This window comes from Cololabis saira, chromosome 6 (assembly GCF_033807715.1).
Source record: "Cololabis saira isolate AMF1-May2022 chromosome 6, fColSai1.1, whole genome shotgun sequence".
Taxonomy (NCBI): domain Eukaryota; kingdom Metazoa; phylum Chordata; class Actinopteri; order Beloniformes; family Belonidae; genus Cololabis; species Cololabis saira.
The window spans coordinates 38,241,387-38,267,130 of record NC_084592.1 but is presented as its reverse complement, the minus strand read 5'-3'; the positions used below and the strand labels follow the sequence as shown (position 1 = coordinate 38,267,130).

Below are 25,744 nucleotides of genomic sequence, written 5' to 3'. Positions count from 1 at the left end.
TTCTGATGTTCTTTCTTTTTTTCCAACAGTTCATTTTTCTCCATTTTCAGTTTTTATTTCTGCTCCACCAAGTCAATCTTCTCCTTCTCACTTTCTCGTTTGACTTCTTCAATCTCTCTTTTAGTCTCTTCCAGGATCTTATTCATCTTATCTGCTAGGTGTTCCTTCTCTTTCTGGAGCTCTCTGTTCTTATCTTCAACTTTTCTCTGCTCGTCTTTCAACTCTCTCTCTTTCTGCTCCAACATTTCCTTCTCGTTCTGCAGCTTGGTTGTACATAAATCAACCTGGACTTTGTGAACCTCAGGAGGTGGTCTCCTGCTGGTCCCCAGAGTCAGGACTAAACAAGGTGAAGCTGCATTTCAGTTTTATGCTCCTAAAATCTGGATTTGCCTTCTTGTGATTTTATGTAGCTGCAAAACACTTGAAATTACTTTGTGCTCCACAAATAAACTTGCCTTGCCCTCTTTGATCTGCATGTACACAGATGATAACGTTAACAATGTTAGGAGACGGCGTCTCATCACATGAACATCACAGTACAGCAGCGCTCTTTGTTTGGTGATAAAATTTATTAGTCATCTGTGAGTAACTACAGTTGTAGTGTTCTCATATATGTCATCTGCAGTTCATCAAACTGATATACTTATAAAAATTTGAGAAATAAAATCTACATACATCTAATACAAAAAAAAAAGTCAATGAGTGAGTCCACTGCTGGTTTAATACAGACAGGTTAATAACTGAACAAGATGGATGCTCAAATGATAATTGTCAATCTGTGAATTAAATAGGTCTAAAAATAAAACAATCTCAAAAACAAAAACAAACCAGGACGGTTGAAACATAAAAAAAAAAAAGAAGAACAGATTGCCGAAAAACACACACAAACACCTTGGTGAATTAAAACAATAGAAAAGGTTTCTTTGGTTTCTGGTTGAATCTTTATCAGCTGGTTAAGATTTAAATAAGTGGATTCATGCATAAACACACAGCTGGAATGTGGCAACACACCCTCACGACTTTTAATCACATCTGGTTTCTGCGCCGACGTCACAACAACCTGGTGGACCGTCGAAAACCGGACGACTTGGCTGGGAGACGTCATAGTTCGTGGTTTGAAAAAGCAAATAACAGATTTAACCACAAATCACAAACTATTTTTCTGCGTTAATGAATTAAAGGGAACCAGATTTTTTTTCTGAATCCTCTCAGATACACCTGTAAGATGCAGACAGACTTTATAAGGAAACAAGAAATAAAAGTCCCAATCAAAAGGTTGAAGGTGTTGCTTCAAGGATCACAGTGTAAGGCAGGCGTTAAGGAATTGCAGATAAAAGACAAGTTTCATAACCATTTTCACTGTCGACTCACTTCTGGATTAAGGCATCCGTCGATACGGCCCTCTCAAGACTTCATTACCCAGAATTCCTCAGTGGTGGTGCATTCCAATGTAACATCGGATTTGCAATTGCAGAATGAACTCTGAATTCGTCCTTTCAAAAAGTGAAATTTAAGGAGGACTTTTTTGTGCTTTTGACATTTTGTCATGCGTGTACATTGTCTCAGTTTCAAACATGGCCAAAGTAACATCACGATGTAAACGTTAATTTTGTTTTATGCGTCGCTGATTTGTTTAGAAACATGGTTCAGCTCTGATTGGGTGCTGCCCCTCAGCAGCTTCCTGAAGTCGGCCAATCAGGCGTTGGGGATGGGGCTTGGAGAGTTAAAAAGGGGGTGTTGACCCATGTCAGAGAAGTCATTCTTTAGTTTTCTTCTTTGAATCACAAACAGTTAATGAAAACTAAAACAAACTTCTATTTAAGTCGCCCCCTGCTTTTTAATACTTAAGGCACTTTCTGGTTTAAGCTCCCCTCCCCCATCCTACGACCCTGGACCGGATGAAGCTGGTTTAAAAGGGGATGGATGGAGGTCTTCTCACCTTTTTCTGACATTAAACCTCTCGTCAGAGGTGGCTGTAGGTGAGATCTGTGCAACGTTTTTCTGCAGCGTCTCTAGTGGTCCAACACCTCCATGGCCTAATTTAAATATCCTCCAGAAAAAAAATCCAAAGCTTCCTGTTTCACTCATCAACCGTAGAATAGTAAAGTGTAAGAATAAAAACCCAGTGAGTGAGTGGGAGGAGCTCGCTTTCTTGATGTTCCAGGCGGGCGGGACTTAATACAGCATTGTGCAGGCAGAACTGGCTGCTTTCTGTGGATATTTTAAGGCTACTTTGTGTTGAATTTTTATGATTTTAATTTCAGTTGTGACAGTGGAGGGATCAATAAACAAATATACCTCAAAAGCTCATACTGACGGAGGATTGATGCATCACACAAGACAAATAGCAGGATTTTGAGCCCTTCTCATGGTGTGTGAAGGCCCGCCCACCTGTACCATCAGACACAGTTTGTTGTTTGTGGGTAATTTTTTCCTGCTCAGGTCTGACAGGCTGAGGAGCAGCAAAGCACCTCCTCCTCCCGTGGGAGTCCAGACTGTCACACGTTTACTCTTCCTCCTCTTCTTCCTCCTCTCCAGCCATCACCTCCACCAGCAGCTCGGCGGTGCAGGTCGCTTCTCCAAGACTGTTCACCGCCTTCACCGTGTACTTGGCGTCATCGTCTCCGTTCACCTGCAGGGTTCAACCAAAACAAGACGGAGTAAATTAATTGATTTTAATAGTCTGAACCTTTAATGTTCAGCCTCTGATATCACATCTTAAAATAATTAACTTGTGGGTAAAATTAGACGTTGGGACCGGGGGACATTTCAACGCGGGGGACGTTTCTGGGGCTGGTTCCTGGTGGTCATCCAGGGGACTGCATGTTTCCATGCTCCCACATTTGTGACGGTTCCAAAGTCGGGAGACGATGCCCCTTGGTAGGGTCTACGTTAGGGTTGCCACCCGTCCAGTAAAATACGGAATTGTCCTTTATTTGAGAAAAAAATGTTGCGTCCCGTATTGAACTAATACGGGACGCGATTTGTCCCGTATTTTCATTAACCCCCCATACACACGTCTGTCACACACACACATCAACACTAAATTTATCAATAATCAATTCAATTGATCAATTCCATCATCAAAATTATGACAAATAAAGGTTCAACATATCATGCTTTGCATGTAATAAGACTAGGTAATATATTAGTTTCACCTTTTGAGTTGAATTATTGAAATAAATTAACTTTTACAACAAATTATAGTTGAATTATAGAAATAGATTAACTTTTACACCAAATTCTAGTTGAATTATTGAAATAAATTAACTTTTACACCAAATTCTAGTTGAATTATTGAAATAGATTAACTTTTACACCAAATTCTAGTTGAATTATTGAAATAGATTAACTTTTACACCAAATTCTAGTTGAATTATTGAAATAAGTTAACTTTTACACCATATTCTTCACCTGAAGCAATATTCTACACCTTGGCTGATGTGGACATACATAGCATAGGCAGCTATTTCAGCTGCTATATGGTTGGCTGTCTGTACAGTCATGCAAGTTCAATGCTATTAAAGAACACGTTTTTTCATATAAAATAAACACATTTTTATGCAGTTTAGAAGTTTTGGGGCTTTTTTTTTGGCTCGTGCGCTGCTGAAATTGGGGCGTCCTTTATTTCTATTTCTGAAAGGTGGCAACCCTAGTCTACGTACATATGAGAGCTAAGGAGACCAGTTAGTTTCGGGACTGGAGCAGACGGTCCTGACTCATTTCATGATGCTCCTAAATAGTTCAGTTGGGGAAAGGTCTGGACCGCAGGCAGGTCAGTTCAACACCGGGAAACGTCTCCTGTGAAGCCCTGCTGTTGTGATGGATGCAGTATGTAGCTTAACATTGTTTTGCGGAAAAATGGAAGACATTCCCTGAAAAGACGACATCTGGATTGGAGAAGATGTTGTCCTACAACCTCCGTGTGCTTTTGAGCATCGATGGTGTCTGTACAGATGTGCAGGCTGTCCATTCGATAGACACTAACAAGCGTTTATAACAAGATGCAACTACTCTCACATTTGGATTCCTCCGACTACAGGACAGTTTTCCAAGTTGTTTCTGTCCGTCTTTAATGAGTATTGGCCCAGGGAAGACGGCTTTAAAACCCAACCACGTCCCTGAGTTATCTTACTGGATGTAGATGTTCCTCCAAGCGTTACTTTTTAATCTAAAAAACACTTTTCCAGACGTTTGTTGCAGGACGTGTTTGAGATGTTGCAATCAAATTCAAAGGGCGCTCATATTTTCATGAAATAATAAAATGTCTCATGTTCAGCATTTAATGTTTGTTTTCTATTGTGAATAAAATATGGATTTATGACGTTTGCAGATCATCACATCTTGTTTTGGTCTAGAGGTTATGCAGTATCCATCGCTCTCAGCTGAATAATACGTTTTTATCTTTTTAAATCGTTACGTGAAGGAATACAACACTTGTTAATGATGCAGATTCATCACTTTTACTGACCTCTGAGATGACCAGACTGCAGTTCCCATCCTCGTCGTAGTCGATCTGGAAGTGTCGAGTCTCTTTGATGGGCTGCTCATCTTTGTACCACACCACCTCGGGGTCGGGGTAACCTGCGGCAGCAACAGCGTCTCAGAAGGACCATGTCCGTGAACTTGCAACTTACCGTATTGGCCCGAATATAAGACGACCCTGATTGTAAGACGACCCCCTTTTTCAAGACTCAAATTTGAAAAAATACTTTTTAAACACCAAATTAAATTTTTATACAGAAAATAATTACAGTACATCTTAAACAAATGATTATAACAATATATTCGAGAGAAAAAGCCTGTTATTTTGCCTCATTCAAATCATGATCTTGAAGTTTGCATCATAACTTCTTCCACCCACTTTTCTCCAGATTGTCGCTACGTTTCTCCTTTTCTGTTATCTCTTCTGTTATTTTCTTCTCTTTTCTTTCTTACCGCTATTTTTTATTTTTCTTCTTCATGCTACTGCTATTTTTATTTTTATTCTTCATGACGGGGGTTCCTTTAGCCTGGGGAGTTAAGTTCAGCATTCGCTTTAAAGATATCTGGCGCCATCTAGCGTTGTGAATGGGTATAACGTCTAGACCCCGAATGTAAGACGACGCCCACTTTTTCAGTCTTATTTCAATGCAAAAAACACCGTCTTATATTCGGGACAATACGGTAAATTTTACCCAAGAAAAGGAGTGAGTGATGTCATTGTAAGCCACTCTCACTCCTCTCTGAGGCGCTCTACACAGCTTCTCCTGAACACTGAGCAGGTTCTGTTGATGATCAGAGCTCTCTCGGGTCCAATTGGTGTTAACAGGCGCTCTTATTGGAACCATCAACCGGTTTCAGCTTGTGAGTCGTCTTCTGACCTTGCTCCTGTGGAGCACCCCAAGGGTACGGTTTGGGCCCCATTACTATTTTCCTTCGACATACTATGGGGTCCATTTTTAAGAAACATAATCCATCCTTGCAGCGTTTTATGGATCATGTCAATATATATTTTTCTATGAGATCCCAAATTTTAGATTCACTGCAGCTGTCCTCAAACTGGAGACCTGGTTGGACCTGGATCTCCAAATGCGTAGCTTATGTACGTTGCAAGTCAATAGTAAACATGGCGCCCAAGCGATACAAACGCTTGAAGGTCTGGTTACATTTCAGTAAAAAAGACGACAACAGGACAACTTGCAATACATGCCAAGAGGATATTTCGTCAAAGGGTCAGGTTTAGGGTTGTAGATTTGCAAAATGCACAGTTTGATTGGATTTGACTTGATTGTATTTGTCACTGGCTGACAGTTTTAATTTTGGGTGCTTAGTTCATTTATCCTTTTAAAAAAGAGAATTTTAATTTCCATTAGAAAAATGTTGGACATTCTTGTGGAATTGCCACAGAATAATTTATGTTGTATTTTATTAATTTCTACAGAAGAATATTTAATTTATTATTATCAAAATTGTATATTGGTGATGCTAAACAACCTTTTATTGTTCTTTTCTTCTACGTGGGGATCGATAAAGAACTGAATCGTTAAGCAGAATTGAAACTGGAATTGGAATCTAGAAATCTTGTCAATTCCCATCCCTAACGGCAGCGCTGATTAAAGTGATTTCATACAGTCAAAAAAATCATGTTTTTGATTGATTTTCTTATTGATTAGTGCTCCGGTCAGTTCTACCTTCTATCTTGCAGTCGAAGCGTGCAGCGCTGCCCTCCACCACCTCTACGTCTTTGATCACCGAGCTGAACGTCGGCTTGCACTCCGTTTTCTGCTCGTACTCCAGACACTCCAGGAACTGGTTGTCCTCTGAACACACACACACACACACACACACACACACACACACACACACACACACACACACGGATTAATGTCATCAATGACCACCGGTGGAGAAAACAGACCCTTGAATGCATGAAGGACTCCCACTCGTCCTACAGAAGAGACACATCCTGACCAAAAAACAGTTCTGTTACGTTGTTTTGAGTGTGTTCAGGTGGTTCCGGGTGTGTTTGAGGTTCTATTATAACAGCTGTCTGATGAAGAGATTCAAAACTTCCCGTAAGTAAATGGTCCAGCACTTTGCAGGTGTTTTCTTACCTTCTGTGGGCGAGCCCTTCTTGGCGCTGACTCCGGCCATCATGGCCATGGACGAGAGTCTGCCGATGGCTCGGACGGCATGACCCGTTTTCTGCCACAGAAGAAAACGGGTCACAACATGAACATGACGAATGTCTCAGCGTTAAAAAATAAAAAGGTCTCAAGGATCCATTATCTGTTTATTAAATGTGTGTTCACCATTCCTCAACTGTAACAGTCATGATCTGTGTCGTCGTACAGTTCTTGGGTGGCCCCGGGCACAATTCTGTATGGGGACTCCCATTTGTAAACCTACAGTCTGATACAGTCTTAAACCCTTTAAGATGACCTGTGGCTTACAAGTAGGGTTGCCACCTTTCAGAAATAGAAATAAGGGACGCCCTGATTTCAGCAGCGCAGGAGCCAAAAAAAAGCCCAAAAACTTCTAAACTGAATAAAAATGTGTTTATTTTATATGAAAAAATAAAATGCTTTGATTTAAAGTTTAAAGTGCTTTAATAGCATTGAACTTGCATGACTGTACAGACAGCCAGCCATACTAGCAACTGAAATAGCCTCCTATGCTACGTATGTCCACATCAGCCCAGATGTAATATAGCCTACAGGTGAAGAATATGGTGTAAAAGTTAATTTATTTCAATAATTCAACTAGAATATGGTGTAAAAGTTAATTTATTTCAATAGTTCAACCAGAATATGGTGTAAAAGGTTAATTTATTTCAATAATTCAACTAGAATATGGTGTAAAGGTTAATTTATTTCAATAATTCAACTAGAATATGGTGTAAAAGTTAATTTATTTGAATAATTCAACTAGAATATGGTGTAAAAGTTAATTTATTTCAATAATTCAACTAGAATATGGTGTAAAAGTTAATTTATTTCAATAATTCAACCAGAATATGGTGTAAAAGTAAATTTATTTCAATAATTCAACTAGAATATGGTGTAAAAGTTACTTATTTCAATAATTCAACTAGAATTTGGTGTAAAAGTTATTTATTTCAATAATTCAACTAGAATATGGTGTAAAAGTTAATTTATTTCAATAATTCAACTAGAATATGGTGTAAAAGTTAAAGAAAATACGGTACAAATCGCGTCCCGTATTAGTTCAATACGGGACGCAACATTTTTTTCTCAAATAAAGGACAATTCCGTATTTTACAGGAGGGGTGGCAACCCTACTTACAAGGAACTGCTGAAATGGAATTTGATGTTTAAAACTCACAAATTTGGAAAAGAAAACAGAGAATTTCCGATTTTATGAGCCTTCTTAGTAAGAAAAACACGCTTTGATGACGCAGTTTTCTTACATTACTGTCTGTTATTTATTTATAAATTAAGCAGCACTACATCTTGTTCAACAGGACAGTGCTGATGTGGGGCCGGATGGCTGTTTACCTGCCACTTCCTCCTCAGGATGTACTTCTTCATCCTCTCTTTGGAGAGCTTCTTGGCCTTCATGGTGTTGGTGTCCTGCTTCAGCCAGGGGTGCTCGAAACACTGAGCACAGGTCAGCCGAGCCCTGGAGATTAACGGTGACATTCAGCTTCAAAGGTGGCCCAACAAAACCGTCAATATGGCTCAAAAACTGGACTTGTTTAGGCAAAACAATCTACTTTCTTCTTACTTCATGTCTTTTTTCAGCAGGTTGGTGATGAAGTCTTTGGCATCGTCGGAGATTTCATCAAAGGCGTCGTCCTCAAAGTCCCAGGTGGCCGACGTGACGTTGGCCAAAGTCTCGCTGTCGCTGTCCCCCATGAAGGGAGAGAGACCGCTCACCCTGGCGTGACGAACACACACCAAAGTCAGGAAAACTCAACCAGCTGCAGATTAACTAAACTAAACCACAAACTGAACCACAGTAAAACTGAGCTGAATTTAACAAAAACACAAACTGAACCACAGTAAAACTGAGCTGAATTTAACAAAAACACAAACTGAACCACAGTAAAACTGAGCTGAATTTAACAAAAACACAAACTGAACCACAGTACATATTTACATATGTATTTCTTTGATTATTATTTTGTTCATTGTGGATGGATTATATATGATACAAATATAACTGCCGGCATTCAAGGCTGTTCGTGGATCATTGTAGAGGTGACTGGGATATTGGACTCTTGAATTTAGGATATTGTAGGAGACCGGTTCAATTATGATTATAATTACTGATATTGCTTATTGGTTGTTTGTGTTGTATTTATTTATTTTTTTTGTTATTTTTTCTTTTTTCCTTTCTTTTCTTTTCTTTTCTTTTCTTCTCTTTCTTTTTTTTTAATTTTATTTAATTTCTATAGGTTATATATGATATGATATTGTGAGGAAGGGACAGGACTAAATAAGCGTTCTGCTTCCTCCTGTTCCCTCTCGAACACATTGTTTTGCTGTCTGTTTTATTTTTGAATGAGACTGTTAAATTGTTTTGCTTTTTTTTTTTTATATTTTGATGCTTTTAATTTGATTGGGTTTTGTTGTGTTCGAGACAAAGCCAATAAAAATAATTAAAAAAAAATAATAAAAAAACAGTAAAACTGAGCTTAACTGAACTAAACCACAAACTGAACCACAGTAAAACTGAGCTGAATTTAACAAAAACACAAACTGAAGCTTAACTGAACTAAAACCACGGCCCTCCTGCCTCCAGCAGCGTGTGTGAAAAGGCCTTGAAGCCCGATTTGCACCCGACTAAATACTCACAGTATGTAGCAGATGACTCCTATGCTCCACATGTCGGTGGGGTAACTGATGGCTTCGTAGTTAATCACCTCTGGAGCCACAAACTCTGGAGTCCCGAACAAAACCTTCAGAGTTCCAGAGTTTTCTGCTCAAGAACAAAAGTTAAAGGTTCATATCCAACATGAACTGTTTATAAAAGTTTAAGCTTTTGGTTACTAGCAATGATTAGTTAGTTAATGGTTAATGCGAGAAAAATCTAATTGCCTTTGTGAAGTAGTAGTTAGTGAAACTGGTTAGTCACAGTTATTGGCAGCAGAGGATTGTGGGTACGTTGGAGCAGCGCGCTCCAGGGGTTACCTAGCCGTCTTGCCAGGCCGAAGTCGATGAGTTTGATCTTGCTGCCCGTCTTGTTGATGCACATGATGTTCTCGGGCTTGAGGTCGAGGTGCACGATGCCCTGCTTGTGGATGAAGTTGACGCCTTCGATGATCTGCAGCATGTATTTAATCACTTCTCTCTCCGTCAGCTCAAAGTCCTCGTCGATGATCCGCTCAAAAAGCTCGCCACCTGAGATCCTGCGGATGCCGAACACACCCAAGACGGTCACAGCCCGTGAATGACAAGAAACCAAATCACTCCAAATTTGCTCCGCGGAGTCTTGAAACTCATTTTCTGAGATGGTTGCTGCTTTTATTTCGCTCCATTGTGACATTTGCTGTCTTGATAACAAAGCTTCAGATCAAATAGTTCAGATAATAGTTCTCTTCCTGTTCCCATGTAGTTCTCTCCCCCCGAAGATATTTGCCGTTTCGTGGTTCGTCAAAGTAAACACGTTGAGACACTCAAATTCCTCCCCGACAAGAATAAACGATTAACTGGAGGAGGTCAGCTCAAGCACTTCATAATGAAACACTAAAGATGTAATAAAACAATTGTTTATGGTGAGATGAGGAAGAAGTGAGCCCTGTGTCACTGTTTGGCGCCCACTGGAATCGATAAGGGAATTGTTTGCAAAAAAGGCAAACGATTCCAAGGAATTGAAACACTGAAAACCGGTTCTCAACAAGAACCGGTTCTCAATTCCCATCCCTAGTGTTTGGTTTGTTGGTCCGACGGTACCAGACGTCTAAAAATAGCAGACAGGAAATATCTGCCCTCGAATTCCTCTCATAGTTGGCCAGAACGCTTTTTTCCTGATGTTTTCTGAAGCAGAATCAGTGTCTGGTTTGATCTACAATTCTGTATCTGACAAAAAGAAGAAAAACCTGCAGTTCCTCGAGTGACCACCAGGGGCCGCCTTATTTTGGCTCGTTTCAGAGGTTGTTGCTGTGTCGACCTCTGAAGCGAGGACCGACTCCTAACATTATTCAGCTTCAGGAGTCAGCTGGGATAAGGTGGAACAGGTTGTAACTGAGGGGAGGCTGGCGTGACCAAACTCACCGCCAGACTCCGCCCACTACACCGTTTCTGGTTCATAGCTTCTTTTCAGAATCATAGAGTTAGGGTTAGAGCTAGGGTTGCCACCCGTCCAGTAAAATACGGAATTGTCCTTTATTTGAGAAAAAAATGTTGCGTCCCGTATTGAACTAATACGGGACGCGATTTGTCCCGTATTTTCATTAACCCCCCATACACACGTCTGTCACACACACATCAACACTAAATTTATCAATAATCAATTCAATTGATCAATTCCATCATCAAAATTATGACAAATAAAGGTTCAACATATCATGCTTTGCATATAATAAGACTAGGTAATATATTAGTTTCACCTTTTAAGTTGAATCATTGAAATAAATTAACTTTTACACCAAATTATAGTTGAATTATAGAAATAGATTAACTTTTACACCAAATTCTAGTTGAATTATTGAAATAGATTAACTTTTACACCAAATTCTAGTTGAATTATTGAAATATATTAACTTTTACACCAAATTCTAGTTGAATTATTGAAATAGATTAACTTTTACACCAAATTCTAGTTGAATTATTGAAATAGATTAACTTTTACACCAAATTCTAGTTGAATTATTGAAATAGATTAACTTTTACACCAAATTCTAGTTGAATTATTGAAATAAATTAACTTTTACACCAAATTCTAGTTGAATTATTGAAATAGATTAACTTTTACACCAAATTCTAGTTGAATTATTGAAATAAATTAACTTTTACACCAAATTCTAGTTGAATTATTGAAATAGATTAACTTTTACACCAAATTCTAGTTGAATTATTGAAATAAATTAACTTTTACACCAAATTCTAGTTGAATTATTGAAATAGATTAACTTTTACACCATATTCTAGTTGAATTATTGAAATAAGTTAACTTTTACACCATATTCTTCACCGAAGGAATATTCTACACCTTGGCTGATGTGGACATACAGAGCATAGGCGGCTATTTCAGCTGCTATATAGTTGGCTGTCTGTACAGTCATGCAAGTTCAATGCTATTAAAGAACACGTTTTTTCATATAAAATAAACACATTTTTATGCAGTTTAGAAGTTTTGGGGCTTTTTTTGGCTCGTGCACTGCTGAAATTGGGGCGTCCTTTATTTCTATTTCTGAAAGGTGGCAACCCTAGTTAGAGCAGAGGTCTGGAACACCTACATCTCGAGGACCATGACCATGTCCGACTTGCCCTCGAAGGCATCCACACACTGGACCAGTTTGGGGTGATGGAGGCTGTTCATGATGTTGATCTCCTGCCGGACGCTGTCCTTGTCCTTCGCTGAGTATGTCTTAATAAACTTTCCCGCCCAAACCTTCTTCGTTGCTTTCTCCACCAGCTTGAAGACCTGGCCGAACTTCCCCCTGAACAACAAACACGACAACCTCAGTGCATTCGCTTCCACGGGAGAAGAAGGGTGGGGCAAAGAGGCGGAGCCTTACGTTCCAAGCCTCTCCTCCACGTCGTACATCTCCTTCACCTTCAGGTCGGTTTTGATGGTCACGTCTCTGAACTCCGGGTCCTTGTCTGTGTCTGACTCACAAAAACACATACAGGTGTTTCTGGTGTGCAGCTGAGTTAAACTAACGCAGGTTCTAGCCTGGATTCCTGGTTCTAGCCTAGTTTTAACCTGGATTCCTGGTTTTAGCCTGGATTCCTAGTTATATGCTGGATTCCTGGGTTTAGCCTGGATTTCTAGTTTTATATCTGGATTCCTGGGTTTAGCCTGGATTTCTAGTTATATGCTGGATTCCTGGGTTTAGCCTAGTTTTAACCTGGATTCCTGGTTTTAGCCTGGATTTCTAGTTTTATATCTGGATTCCTGGGTTTAGCCTGGATTTCTAGTTTTATATCTGGATTCCTGGGTTTAGCCTGGATTTCTGGTTCTATCCTAGTTTTAACCTGGATTTCTGGGTTCAACCTGGATTGCCGGTTCTAGCTTGGATTCTTAGTTCTAGCCTGGATTTCTAGTTTTAAATCTGGATTCCTGGGTTTCAAAGTTTCAAAGTTTATTTAGACGGGACAATGCATATTCATGAACACTACATTAAGCAGTGTAAATACACCAGGTTTAGCCTGGATTCCTGGTTGTAGCCTGGATTCCTTGTTTAACCTGGATCACATTGTTTTATCGTGTTATGTTTGTGTGCATGCAAACGTGACCAAGACGTTTTACCTTCATCCTCCTCCTCGGCCTCTTCCTTTTCTGTGAGATGAACAGAACCAGCAGAATTAGTTGGATTATTGGTTTTGGTTCAGTCTATAATCCTGGATCGCTGGTTCGAGCCCAGTTTTGTTCACATGGTTCGAGTTTAGTAGCAAACCGACTTAAAACCAAGCTGCGAGGATCCGTCTGCTAACGTTACAATGTCATTGTGACGTCAACCAACACTTTCACTCTGAGGTGAAACTGCCTCCGACTCAGACATGACAGGATCCACCAACAGACAACTCAGGAATCAGAATCAGAAAGCTTGATTGATCTCGGGGAAACGGCGAGCGTAGAGATCAATAATAATAAACAAAGAACACAAAATACACAATGCTGCGTATGAAGCAGCGCTCGTCATTAAGGAGGTGGAGAGAAATAGCACACGTAGGGCCGGCGGTAATCTAGTGGTAGGTTGGCTCACGTCCTTAAGACTCACAGAAAACTCCCAGCGTTCTTAAATGCATCACGAGTGCATCTCCACCATTCGCTCTGATCCTTTAAGTCCTGAAGTTTCATAATGAGGCGGAGCTACAGGTGGAAAGGAACGTTTTAAAACACTTGATGTGTCTAAGAACTTAAACTGTTTCATTAATCTCAAAGATAAGGGTGGAAAAACCAAAAAAAACTGTGAAACGATGCAGAGATGTGGACGTATTCACTGATTTAGTAGTTTAGTAGGTTTAGTAGTTAGTAGTTTAGTACTTCTGTGTGATCCTACAATAGAGACGACCGAGGTACCGTTACTTTCTACTTCCTGTACTAGATACTGTACTGGTTTTGATTTTCTAATTTGTTCCAAATGATATAGACAAGTATCAATGAGAGTATTGTTAAAGGAGCTTGAGGCCGGATTGTGGCAGGATTTATGAAAAAAATCCGTATACATTTTAAGTTTTCTAGTAATAATGTCAGATGAAGCGTTCCAAACCCAAAAGAATGAGCCCTCGAGTGTATCTCTCCGTTGCCTTGAACAGGCTGTGTGCTGCAAAATGTGCTGCAATTCGGTCCCGAATTTCCCGCGCTGTCCTGCGGATGTGACGTCACATGACGCTGCATGCACGTTCTCCCCGTTCTCCCGTGCCGGCTTCACTGTTGGCTGCAGTACCCCCAACGGCTGTCGTGGTGAAGGGTGGTGCTAGAGAGTCTCATTTCTTAAAAGGAGCCTCAAGCTCCTTTAAGTTATCAGCATCAATAAAACCCCAACGATACCCATCTTTACCCTATCTCGACCCGGCACCTTCTGTCCAGACTGTTGAATTTAAAATTAAAATTCGAACGTCTCCTTTCCCGACTACTAGGGACCAAAGCGTCTCCGAAAGAACGCCCATTTAATAAACGCTCCGCTCATTTAATGCAAAAAACCTGAAGTTGATCGACCTTCCCGCGTCACATGCTCCTGTTTGATCAGCGTTACAGTTCTAGTGTGCTCACCCTCCTTGTCCACCAGACACATGGTCACAGGTTCCGACTCCACGCTCGGCTCTCCGACACCGTAGATGTTCTCCGCCCGCACGCGAAACTTGTACTGACGTTCTTGCAGAAGGTTCTAGACACAAGAAGCAGACTTTTACAGACATCCGCAGGTGCAGCTTCGGGCCTGAACTGACGGCGGGGAGCACACCTGTACGTTGTAAGAGGTGCTGTTGCAGGACACCAGGTGTTTCCACTGCTGGTCCACAGAGTCCCATATCTCCAGGTTGTAGGACTGCACGGCGCTGCCGCCGTCGTAGGTTGGCCCGTACCAGGACAGCGTCAGAGTGGACCGCCGGATGTCTGAGGCCGCAGGAACCTTGGCTGGGGGGTCGGGTTTATCTGGAGAGGAGAGTCAAAGATGCGAACACTGACCGCAACAAGCTGAACAAAGCAGGTGGACGTTTGACGCAGCTCTTCCTTCTGGACAGAAACTGTAGATACGTCTTAGAAGAGCTACCTCAGATGAACAACGAAACCGTTTTCATTGTTTCATCATTTAAAAATAAAAAATGAACAAAAACAAACACAAAAACGAAACATGGGCAATACGTAGCACACGTTAAGTATCCGTTTACTGAGAACATAATGGACCTGCTGATCAGCAGTCTTCGATGACGACCATCAGCAGCTGAGCAGACTGCTATGAAAGCAGTTGTTTAAACACACGCAAGTGTTCACATGTTAACAATATTCCAAGAGGAAAAGACATCAGCAGTCGTCTTAGAGAAGCAACTAATCCTGCAAGTCAATCCATGTGGAGTTCAATGCTTCAAAGATTAGCTGCCAATCTTCAGAGGAGTGGACTTCACAGCAGATGTGCCCCCAGGTCAGGCCATGCTCTGCTCAGAGAAGGAAACATCTACCACTAAAGGAAACATCCGCCTCTGAAGGAAACATCTGCCTCTGAAGGAAACATCTGCCGCTGAAGGAAACATCTGCCGCTGAAGGAAACATCTACCGCTAAAGGAAACATCTACCGCTAAAGGAAACATCTACCGCTGAAGGAAACATCTGCCTCTGCAGGAAACATTTGCCTCTGAAGGAAACATCTACTTCTGTAGGAAACATCTACTTCTGTAGGAAACATCTGCCTCCGAAGGAAACATCTGCCTCTGAAGGAAACATCTGCTTCTGAAGGAAACATCTACTTCTGTAGGAAACATCTGCCTCTGAAGGAAACATCTGCCTCTGAAGGAAACATCTGCTTCTGAAGGAAACATCTACTTCTGTAGGAAACATCTGCCTCTGCAGGAAACATCTGCCTCTGAAGGAAACATCTGCTTCTGAAGGAAACATCTACTTCTGCAGGAAACATCTGCCTCTGCAGGAAACATCTGCCTCTGAAGGAAACATCTGCTTCTGAAGGAAACATCTGCCGCTGAAGGAAACATCTGCCTCCGAAGGAAACATCTACCACTGAAGGAAACATCTACCACTGAAGGAAACATCTACCACTGAAGGAAACATCTACCGCTGAAGGAAATATCTACCGCTGAAGGAAACATCTGCCGCTGAAGGAAACATCTACCGCTGAAGGAAATATCTACCGCTGAAGGAAACATCTGCCGCTGAAGGAAACATCTACCGCTGAAGGAAACATCTGCAGCTGAAGGAAACATCTACCGCTGAAGGAAATATCTACCGCTGAAGGAAACATCTACCGCTGAAGGAAACATCTACCGCTGAAGGAAACATCTGCCACTGAAGGAAACATCTACCGCTGAAGGAAACATCTGCCACTGAAGGAAACATCTGCCGCTGAAGGAAACATCTACCGCTGAAGGAAACATCTACCACTGAAGGAAACATCTGCCGCTGAAGGAAACATCTACCACTGAAGGAAACATCTACCGCTGAAGGAAACATCTACCGCTGAAGGAAACATCTGCCGCTGAAGGAAACATCTACCGCTGAAGGAAACATCTGCAGCTGAAGGAAACATCTACCGCTGAAGGAAACATCTGCCGCTGAAGGAAACATCTGCAGCTGAAGGAAACATCTACCGCTGAAGGAAACATCTGCCACTGAAGGAAACATCTGCCGCTGAAGGAAACATCTACCGCTGAAGGAAACATCTACCACTGAAGGAAATGTCTACCACTGAAGGAAACGTCTGCCTCTGAGGGAAACATCTGCTTCTTCAGGAAACATCCACTTCTTCAGGAAACATCTGCCTCCGAAGGAAACATCTGCCGCTGAAGGAAACATCTGCTTCTGAAGGAAACATCTACCACTGAAGGAAACGTCTACCACTGAAGGAAACATCTGCTGCTGAAGGAAACATCTCGTACTCATGTTGCCCAAACATTTATTCTTCTTTTTGATAAATAAGCAGAACAATGAGGAACTTAGAAGTTGTTCATCTGAAGGTCTGTCTGCCTCAAACTAAAACCCTCAATATTCTTTCTATCTAAGAACATTTACTTTACTTCAGTTGTTATTTTAAGCAGATGAAAGATCATGTGAGTAAGTGGTGGGGCTCCGGGGCCAGTGCAGCTGCTGCAGATGTTCCTCACCTACGATGGTGAGGTTGAGGGCGGCCTGTCGGAGGCCGTAGCTGTTCTTCAGCTCGATGGTGTAGCAGCCGCAGTGTTCCTGCTGCCCGCTGCTGATGGTCAGTTTACTGCTGCTGTCGCTGTTCTCCATAGAGATGTCGCCGGAGCCCTCCTGGATCTGCACCGGCGGGGGTGGAGCACCTCATTATGAGCACGTTCATGCATTCAACACCATTAAATCACTAATACTGGCGTTAGGGCTGCAACTAACGCTGATACAACTGCTCAAACAATTAGTGGACTAATCGGATTATGAATCTCATAATTATTAAATGGCTCTTATTGGCTCTCATGTGAAATTATTGTCAAGAAAGATGGACAGTTCATTTCTACACTATAGTACTCTATTGTACATGTGCAACTCTCAGCAGAGATTTTTTTGTTGCTGACAATAGTCAACAATTACATTTTTTTCCTTCAGCATTTTTTAAAATTATTTTCATTCTCGATTTTTAATCTTTGGACCCCTAAGTAGTACACTAAACGCTCAAGACTCAAACATGAGGGCTCAACAGATCATCAGTCTGCTCACCATTAAACCTGTAGGAGCCAAGCATCTACACTGCAAAAACTTAAACTTAACTTATTTAAAAAAAATTAACCCTACTTTTATCTAGTGGTTGGACAACTTTGCTAGTTTTAAAGGTATAGTCTGTAATGTTGGAGAGCTAGCAAGATTTGAAAGTGGCACCTCCTCTAAGCCCCGCCCTCTCCTCCCCCTCCCGTCAACGCTCTGTCCAAAGCCACGCCCCCACAAACTTTGGGGAACGCGCATTTGCAGGAGTCGAGTTTTCCAGGACATTTTGGACAGCACATTTTCAACAAAACTACCCCATGTCTCATTCACCTGTAAGCGAGGCCGATTTTAGGGGGGGGCAGGGGTGGGCTGTGCCCACCCAATCAAAGTTATGGGGATCCTTTATTTTTTTATAATTTAATTTTTTTACTAAAACTAAAAAAATATCACAGAATATCTGTACAGTTTCTGATTGGGTGGGCAATGCACATCATTTTTAGACACAACAATGAACGCATACCGCAAAAGTTGTGTCTCGGCGGAGGGACCCGACGTCCCAGCAAAATGAACACAACAGAGAAGTTCAGAACAGCACACAGAGCACACACTGAAGGCTGATTTATGGTTCTGCTTTACACCAACGCAGAATGGTGCGCGTCGCCGCGTACCCTACGCTGTAGGCTACACCGTACCCTACGGCGTAGCCGTGGCTCCAGAGCCTGCACAGCACCGCAGCACCGCCACCCGCACCGGCGCTCTCCGCCCTCGCCAGGATGGAGACGCCTCCATCCCCACGGACCCACATACTGGGGAGGTGGTATTTTTGGCTGCGTTTTCTCATTTTCTGCGCCATTCTTCAGCAAACGTGACTCGAGTGTGTGAAGTTTTCCGGCAAGATCTTCGACGTGACGAGTGCGCGCATGGGACAGAGGGGGGCGTGGGCGGGACTTAAAATGAAGGCATCTGATTGGTTCTTTCCCCCCTGCCAATCCTCTGGTCCTCTGACCAATCCGTGCCATTCGGTGCGCAAAAACACAGATTGGTCAGATTTTTTACAGGATTAAAGCTGTCAGAGAGGTCAGATTTTTTTTTCCTTTTTCTGAAAACATTATTCACTGGCTACTCTCAGGATGGAAGGACCATTTCACCCAGTATAACAATAAATGTTTTTGAATACGATTACAGACTATACCTTTAAGAGTTCTAGTCAAGAAAATGTTCTTATATTTTGTATAATACAAGACAATTTTACTAGATTCCAGAAGTATTTCTAGAATGGCTAGTTTTACAGCATATAAAAATGCACTGATGTGTGTTTGTTGTTGAAGATGAAGCCGTTTGTTTATTTATGAACATTTTTAATGTTAAAATATCATCTCCCATCCAAACTATTAGGGAAAAGACGACCCAATTAAATTTGGAGCCGCATTCCAGGAGTCTTTGTGACAAATGGCCATCATTTTATGATGAAATGAGCTCTTCAAGCTTCGAGAAAGGATTGATGAAAAAAAAAGAGCTGATGACGACGAAAGGTTTTTGCGTCACTTTTCATTTTAAAGTGGTCGGAACAAACGGACCTGGCCCCACCCACCATACCTCCGTTACCCCATGAACGCTGCTTTAGCTCAGCCGAACTCATTCTGACCTTTGATGCTCACGAATGTTATGATCGAGTCTCATTTCAGATGCTGCTACTGAAACAACCTCAAAACCAAGTCTGCCAGGACCTCCCAGGGGTTCAGCAGGCTGGATGTACCCCTGTGTGTGTGTGTGTGTGTGTGTGTGTGTGTGTGTGTGTGTGTGTGTGTGTGTGTGTGTGTGTGTGGTGCCTCACTGGTTTCCTGAACTTCAGCCAGGTGCAGTTGATGGGTGGAGCTCCAGAGAACTTGCAGAGGATCTCCACCTTCTGCCCCGCCAGGATCTTCATGTCCTCGGGGAACTGCAGGATCTGAGGGGGCAGAGCTGCGCACGCACAAATCATCAATGATCAATACTGCACAGTAAAACCAGCACGTCTTGAATGCTGGTCTTATGTTCTTCATCTTCCATGACAATCTTCTCTCCTTATAGAGACAACACAACAGACGTTTGTACATTTGAATGTCAACACAAACTTCAGGTTGCTTCACCTTGTTTGGGTGGAGTCTTCGCAGTCGGCTTCTTTATTCTGGCTTCACCTGGTGGAGCAGAAACAGCAGATACTGAGACAGCGGACAGGAACCTGTGACGGTCCCACGACAGGACCACCTTATACTCAAGATTCAGTTCACACTGATTCACAAGAGGACAAAGACTCAACGTTGTCCAAAACCTCCTCAATGAACTAAACCAGGATCCCTCTAACTATTGTTAAAGAAAGGCAGATCTTTTTTTAGATACTTTTACGCAAGGACGGCAGACACTTGGTGAAACAACTCTGAAATCTCCCTTTGACACTCACAGACCTGTATACCTGCATGAAACCTGCATATGGAGCTCTGAAACTTAGCAACTACATGGACCACTGCATCAAATAAACCCAACAATACCTTCTTAAACCTGATTTACCAACTTATGTATAAGCACTTCCAAAGATCTGGACAACTTTTTTCTTAAAAAAATAAAAATAAACACATAAAACCTCCATTCCTGGTCTTTTTATCATTAATTAAGTCTGAATCAAGTAATAAAATTATCTCCAAATTATATAAGACCATACAACTTTCCAAACAAGATGATACAGATTATATAAAAAGCAAATGGGAAAAGGAAATAGGGGTAATAATCACACAGGAAAGCTGGGAAAGAATATGCCAACTACAATGGATCTCAACTGGGTCAAATACTTGGAGGGAGTTCTGTTGGAAAAGTATTACAAGATTTTTTATCACACCCATTCAAAAACGATATCAGGGCAGCGGGGATGCCTGTTGGAGACTATGTGGGTCTCAAGGAGCTAACCACTTCCTTATTTTTTGGGACTGCCAAGTTATAAGACCTTTTTGGAAGGAGATACAGATGCATGTGGAGAATATTTTTAATGTAACCATGCCTTTGAATTGTAAAACGTTATTTTTGGGAGACATAAGGTTCGAAACGTGGAATGGAAAAGACAAAAAACTGCTGACTATACTGTTGGCAGCCAGTAAGAAATGTCTTACAAGGAAATGGTTGAAAATAGAACCCCCCACTATCGACGACTGGATTGGGATCATCTACGAGATCTATGTTATGGAGAAGATCTCCTCCTCCCTCAAGGTTGAGAAAGAAAACTTTTATAAGATCTGGTCCAAATGGACTGAGTATGTGAAACCAATCACATCCGATTTCATGTGAACTTTTTTTTTATGTGATGTAATGACTGTAAACATGGGTGCGCTCCCTGGTTTTTATTTTTATTTTCTTTATTTTTATTTTTATTTTTTATTTTTCTGTTAGTGTTTTCAATTACTGTTCATAAAAAATGCCTGGAGGACAGTAGGGACAGAATAATTTAAGTTTAAAGATTGAATGCATAAATGTGTAAGTTGGAATACTGCTGTTCTAAATAAAAAGAGAATTTCAAAAAAAAAAAAACCTCCATTCCTCCGATGACATGAAGGTGGGGTGATGATGCCGACCTTAACTGTTCTTCTATAGCTTCTTCAGGACTTTGACAAGGACCTGAAGACATCTTCCAAACCCTCCTTGAAGACAGCGTCGGTACACCAACACACCTAGATGCGATCGTCTCTTCCTTCCCAATGACATCACATAGGAGGCGACAGGTGACTCGTTCTAACAGGTCAGGAACCAACATCTGTGTCACTGTAGGTTTTTCTTGCATGACCACTTTAAGCTGTGCTTTCATCATAACTGCAACACCAAGTTGCTCAGCATCCTCTTATTTCGTGTCTTTTGGAGGCGTTCTGTAATCTGTAGATGTTGGATTTCATCGAGACCCTGAATGTTTTGCAGCGCAGAGACAAGCTGCAGCGAGGGCAGAAGAAGAATGCGAGACAGACGAGGAGCGTCTCTGATTACCATATATGGACAATCTATAAATAGTTCCTCCTGAAGCAGGAAATAGTTTGTGCAGTCTGTTATTTAATCAGAAGGCTGCAGATAAAGAAGCGACTCAGGAATCTGGTGGAGTTGTGCACGGAGGTTAGCCTGGTTAGCCTGGTTCAGATCCGTCCGCAGGTGTGAGGGATCCTCAGGTCTGCAATGACGACGACACCTGGGTTTCCTGAGATCAAAGCAGATCATTTCAGTCCAGAGTTGCACAGGCGCAGGAGAAGGTGTAGCTGGAGCCCAGAGTCATTCATCGGCTCCGTCTCCCCTCCAGCCCAAAGAGAAGACTCCGGATTGGGTGGTCTTTGGTCTGCAGGTAGAGACCGACGACAGCAGATGAAGCCCCACATGGGGGCTCCCTGGTGTGCACAGTGTTGTCCTTTCCCCCACCCCCGAGACCTTCTTCTCTTTTACGACATTGATGGATGAAACCTGAAGAATGGCTGCAGCAATAAAAAGAAAGATTAAAGTGCTTTGGAAACGGGAGGATTTATCGCTCCTGCCGCCAGACGTCTCCTGCCGGGATCCATCTTCATAAGCTCGACAGAGCTGAGCTGAAGCTCCACCTTCTCTCCGTGAAGGACCCTCTGGACCCCGTTTCTCTTCTAGTTCAGGGGTCGGCAACCCAAAATGTTGAAAGAGCCATATTGGACCAAAACCACAAAAAACGAATATGTCTGGAGCCGCAAAAAATGAAAGGTCTTGTATAAACCTTAGAATGAAGACAAATGGTGAAAGGAGAAATGTCGAAAAAAAAGTAAAAATGTGGAGATTAATGTTGAAGTACAATCTCGAGAAAAAAGTTAAAATGTTGAGAAAAAAGTCGAAATGTCGAGAAAAAAGCCGAAATGTCGAGATTAAAAAGGAAAGGAAAAAAGGAAGAAAAAAAGAGGAAAAAAAGGAAAGAAAGAATAAAAAACAAGAAAAGAAAGAAAAAAAGAGAAAAAAGAGAAAATAAAGACAAAGAAAGAGAAAAAAGGAAGAAAAAAAGAAGAAAAAGGGGAAAAAAGAGAAAAGAAAGAGAAAAAAAGAAAAAAAAAAGGAAGAAAAAAAGAAGAAAAAGGGGAAAAAAAGGAAAAAAAGGTGAAACATTTTTGAAAAAGCTCCAGGAGCCACTAGGGTGGCGCTAAAGAGCCGCATGCGGCTCTAGAGCCGCGGGTTGCCGACCCCTCTTCTAGATAAACGTTCAACAGGTCACGGTCCTCACACCCTGGTTTCAGCATCATCCAGGTACAACCGAGGACCCGCCTGGATCCAGGTCCGCCTGGAGCTGCGATCGTTCACGGTAGAGCGGGATCATCTGGGACCCGGTTAGTGATCCAGTCTCCACGGAAGGTCCTTCAACAGTCTGACCGCAGAAGTGGCTCACTCAATATTAAAAGTTAATGTTAGTAAAAAGTTAAATGTTTAATAAAACGCAAGGTTTTGACATCACTTTTGGGATTAATGTTTGTAAATTATAGTAAGACACAGACTTTGCTCGTCCAGCGTGGATGTGCTGAACTAAACACAGATGTAATCTTTAACTACTGATATGTGATGCTTCTGTACAAAGTGGCTTTAAAGTGAGAATAAACTCTTGCTGCAGACCAAACAGGAGCCGTCTGTAAAACAGCGTCACCATCTGGAGATTCAATTCAATTCAATTTTATTTATATAGCGTCTAATACAACAGATGTTGTCTCTAGACGCTTTCCAGAGATCCAGAACATGAACATAAACATAAACATAAACCCCCGAGCAATTATTACATAAACAATGGCAGGTAAAAACTCCCCTAGTGGGAGAAAAGCCTTAAGCCAAACAGTGGCAAGAAAAAACTCCCCTTTAGGAGGAAGAAACCTTGAGCAGGACCTGGATCATAAGGGGGGACCCTCCTGCCGAAGGCCAGACTGGGGGAGTCGGGGACGTCAGCAGCACACAGCAGACATCCACGTACGACGTCCAGATGTCAGTGAAGGGATAACGCTCACTCAGAACTTGGAAACCGAGTCTTGCATTAGAGAAATGGTTTCAACCGTCCCTGACAAACGTCTTCGACACCAGGCGCTGATGTGTCTCCTCTTTGGACCGGCGCCGCCTACAGTTAGCGTTCATCATCCGAGACTAAAGATCGCTTCACATAAATGTACGTAGGGTTGCAAAGGGGTGGAAAATTTCCGGTAAATTTCCGGAAACTTTCCGGAAACTTTCCTTGGGAAGTTAAGCTGGGGAATTTTGGAAATATTCCAAATTGGAAACTTTCCATGGGAATTATGGGAATTAATGGGAATTATTGGGAATTTATGGGAATTAACTGGAAATTGGGGGTAATTTAAACAAACTGTATCATATCCAAACATAAATGTAAATATTTATTTTGTCATAAGCAGATATCCATGGTCCAATGGTTACAGAAAACCGTCTTGCTGAAGTCAGAAAAAACAGCATCAAATTTGAGGTAGCTACCACCATAATAAGCTAGCCTCTTAAATGGTCAATGAAATGAAAAATAGCTTTCATTTAGCACCTAACTTACCAGCTAGCTAGCTACTGTGTTAATACATTTTTATTTAATATTTGCAAGTTAAACATTAATACCATTATAGATCAAATATATTTACCCAATAATATTATCAAAACTTACTTGACTTTATATAGTCCGTGGGCTCAAATGTGTGGCTTCAATAGTCTTGTGCTTTGAGCTCAAATGTGTGGCCTCCAGGCTTCAAGAAATCACCTGTGCATGTGATGGAGGAATGCACAGTGCCTGTAGGGGGCGTGGCCTCAATAGCCCTGCAGTAAGCAATGTGCTGTGTGCATGTGATTGAGGAGTGTACTTGCATTAAATCTGGTTGTTTTAGCCAAGACTATGCTACAATATATTTCCCCCAACTATATTTAAGTTCCCTATTAAGGGCCAACCTTCAATTCTGTAAATTTCTTATTTATTCCCGTTAATTCCCATGGAAAGTTTCCAATTTTGAAAATTCCCGGAATTTTGCAACCCTAAATGTACGTGAAGCCTTTATGTCTCCAGGAAACAAAAGCACCTAACCCTGACACAAGTGAAGTTCACGTCATGCTGCTCTTGAACCGCTGGCAGCAAATGTTTGATTGTTTTTCAGGTCAACAGTCAGAATCAGAGGAAACGGCACCAACTACGATATAGTTGATAGCGAAACCTCACGGAGGAAGGTCCTTATCTGGAGAGTCCCATCTGGATGGTAACCATGGCAACCGTTGAACAACCATTGAGCATTTGAGCGAGAAGTTGCCGTCAGACCTGAAACAGAAGAGGGGATCTTTTTCTGAACTCGTCACCGCGCAGCGGAGATCCAGCGTTTCACCGGGCCTGAAGCCGCGTTAAAAGTCACAAACAGCAGTGATTCGAGACCTGACTCAAAAGACTGAAGACTTGACTTTGACTCAGTGTCATGAGGAGTCTTTGGTATCTCGTTTTACCAGCAGGGTCTAGTTTCTCTTGGAAATGTGTTTCCTCCGTTACATCAGACGTGACCAGGAAACCAGAAACCACGTCCAGGGGTGCTGAACGTAGGGTTGCCACCTTTCAGAAATAGAAATAAAGGACGCCCCAATTTCAGCAGCGCACGAGCCAAAAAAAAGCCCCAAAACTTATAAACTGCATAAAAATGTGTTTATTTTAAATGAAAAAACAGCATTGAACTTGCATGACTGTACAGACAGCCAACTATATAGCAGCTGAAATAGCCTCCTATGCTCTGTATGTCCACATCAGCCAAGGTGTAGAATATTACTACAGGTGAAGAATATGGTGTAAAAGTTAACTTATTTCAATAATTCAACTAGAATATGGTGTAAAAGTTAATCTATTTCAATAATTCAACTAGAATTTGGTGTAAAAGTTAATCTATTTCAATAATTCAACTAGAATTTGGTGTAAAAGTTAATCTATTTCAATAATTCAACTAGAATTTGGTGTAAAAGTTAATCTATTTCTATAATTCAACTATAATTTGGTGTAAAAGTTAATTTATTTCAATAATTCAACTTAAAAGGTGAAACTAATATATTACCTAGTCTTATTACATGCAAAGCATGATATGTTGAACCTTTATTTGTCATAATTTTGATGATGGAATTGATCAATTGAATTGATTATTGATAAATTTAGTGTTGATGTGTGTGTGACAGACGTGTGTATGGGGGGTTAATGAAAATACGGGACAAATCGCGTCCCGTATTAGTT

General features: G+C 41.4%; 1 protein-coding gene across 1 annotated transcript in view; it reads right to left on the bottom strand.

Annotated features, from left to right (window-relative positions):
- Positions 1–550: 550 nt before the first annotated feature.
- The window catches only part of mylka (myosin, light chain kinase a), a 94,547-nt gene continuing 69,353 nt past the window's right edge, over positions 551–25,744 (bottom strand). The window contains exons 23-38 of the mRNA XM_061722951.1: positions 19,632–19,679; positions 19,337–19,464; positions 16,947–17,103; positions 14,579–14,769; positions 14,389–14,503; positions 12,922–12,951; positions 12,188–12,278; positions 11,906–12,109; positions 9,639–9,856; positions 9,303–9,426; positions 8,230–8,382; positions 8,001–8,124; positions 6,597–6,687; positions 6,174–6,302; positions 4,472–4,584; positions 551–2,632 (exon numbers count right to left, since the gene is read on the bottom strand). Coding sequence (XP_061578935.1) covers positions 2,507–2,632; positions 4,472–4,584; positions 6,174–6,302; positions 6,597–6,687; positions 8,001–8,124; positions 8,230–8,382; positions 9,303–9,426; positions 9,639–9,856; positions 11,906–12,109; positions 12,188–12,278; positions 12,922–12,951; positions 14,389–14,503; positions 14,579–14,769; positions 16,947–17,103; positions 19,337–19,464; positions 19,632–19,679 — 2,042 coding nt within the window. The 3' untranslated portion in view covers positions 551–2,506. The remainder of the gene's footprint in view (positions 2,633–4,471; positions 4,585–6,173; positions 6,303–6,596; positions 6,688–8,000; positions 8,125–8,229; positions 8,383–9,302; positions 9,427–9,638; positions 9,857–11,905; positions 12,110–12,187; positions 12,279–12,921; positions 12,952–14,388; positions 14,504–14,578; positions 14,770–16,946; positions 17,104–19,336; positions 19,465–19,631; positions 19,680–25,744) is intronic.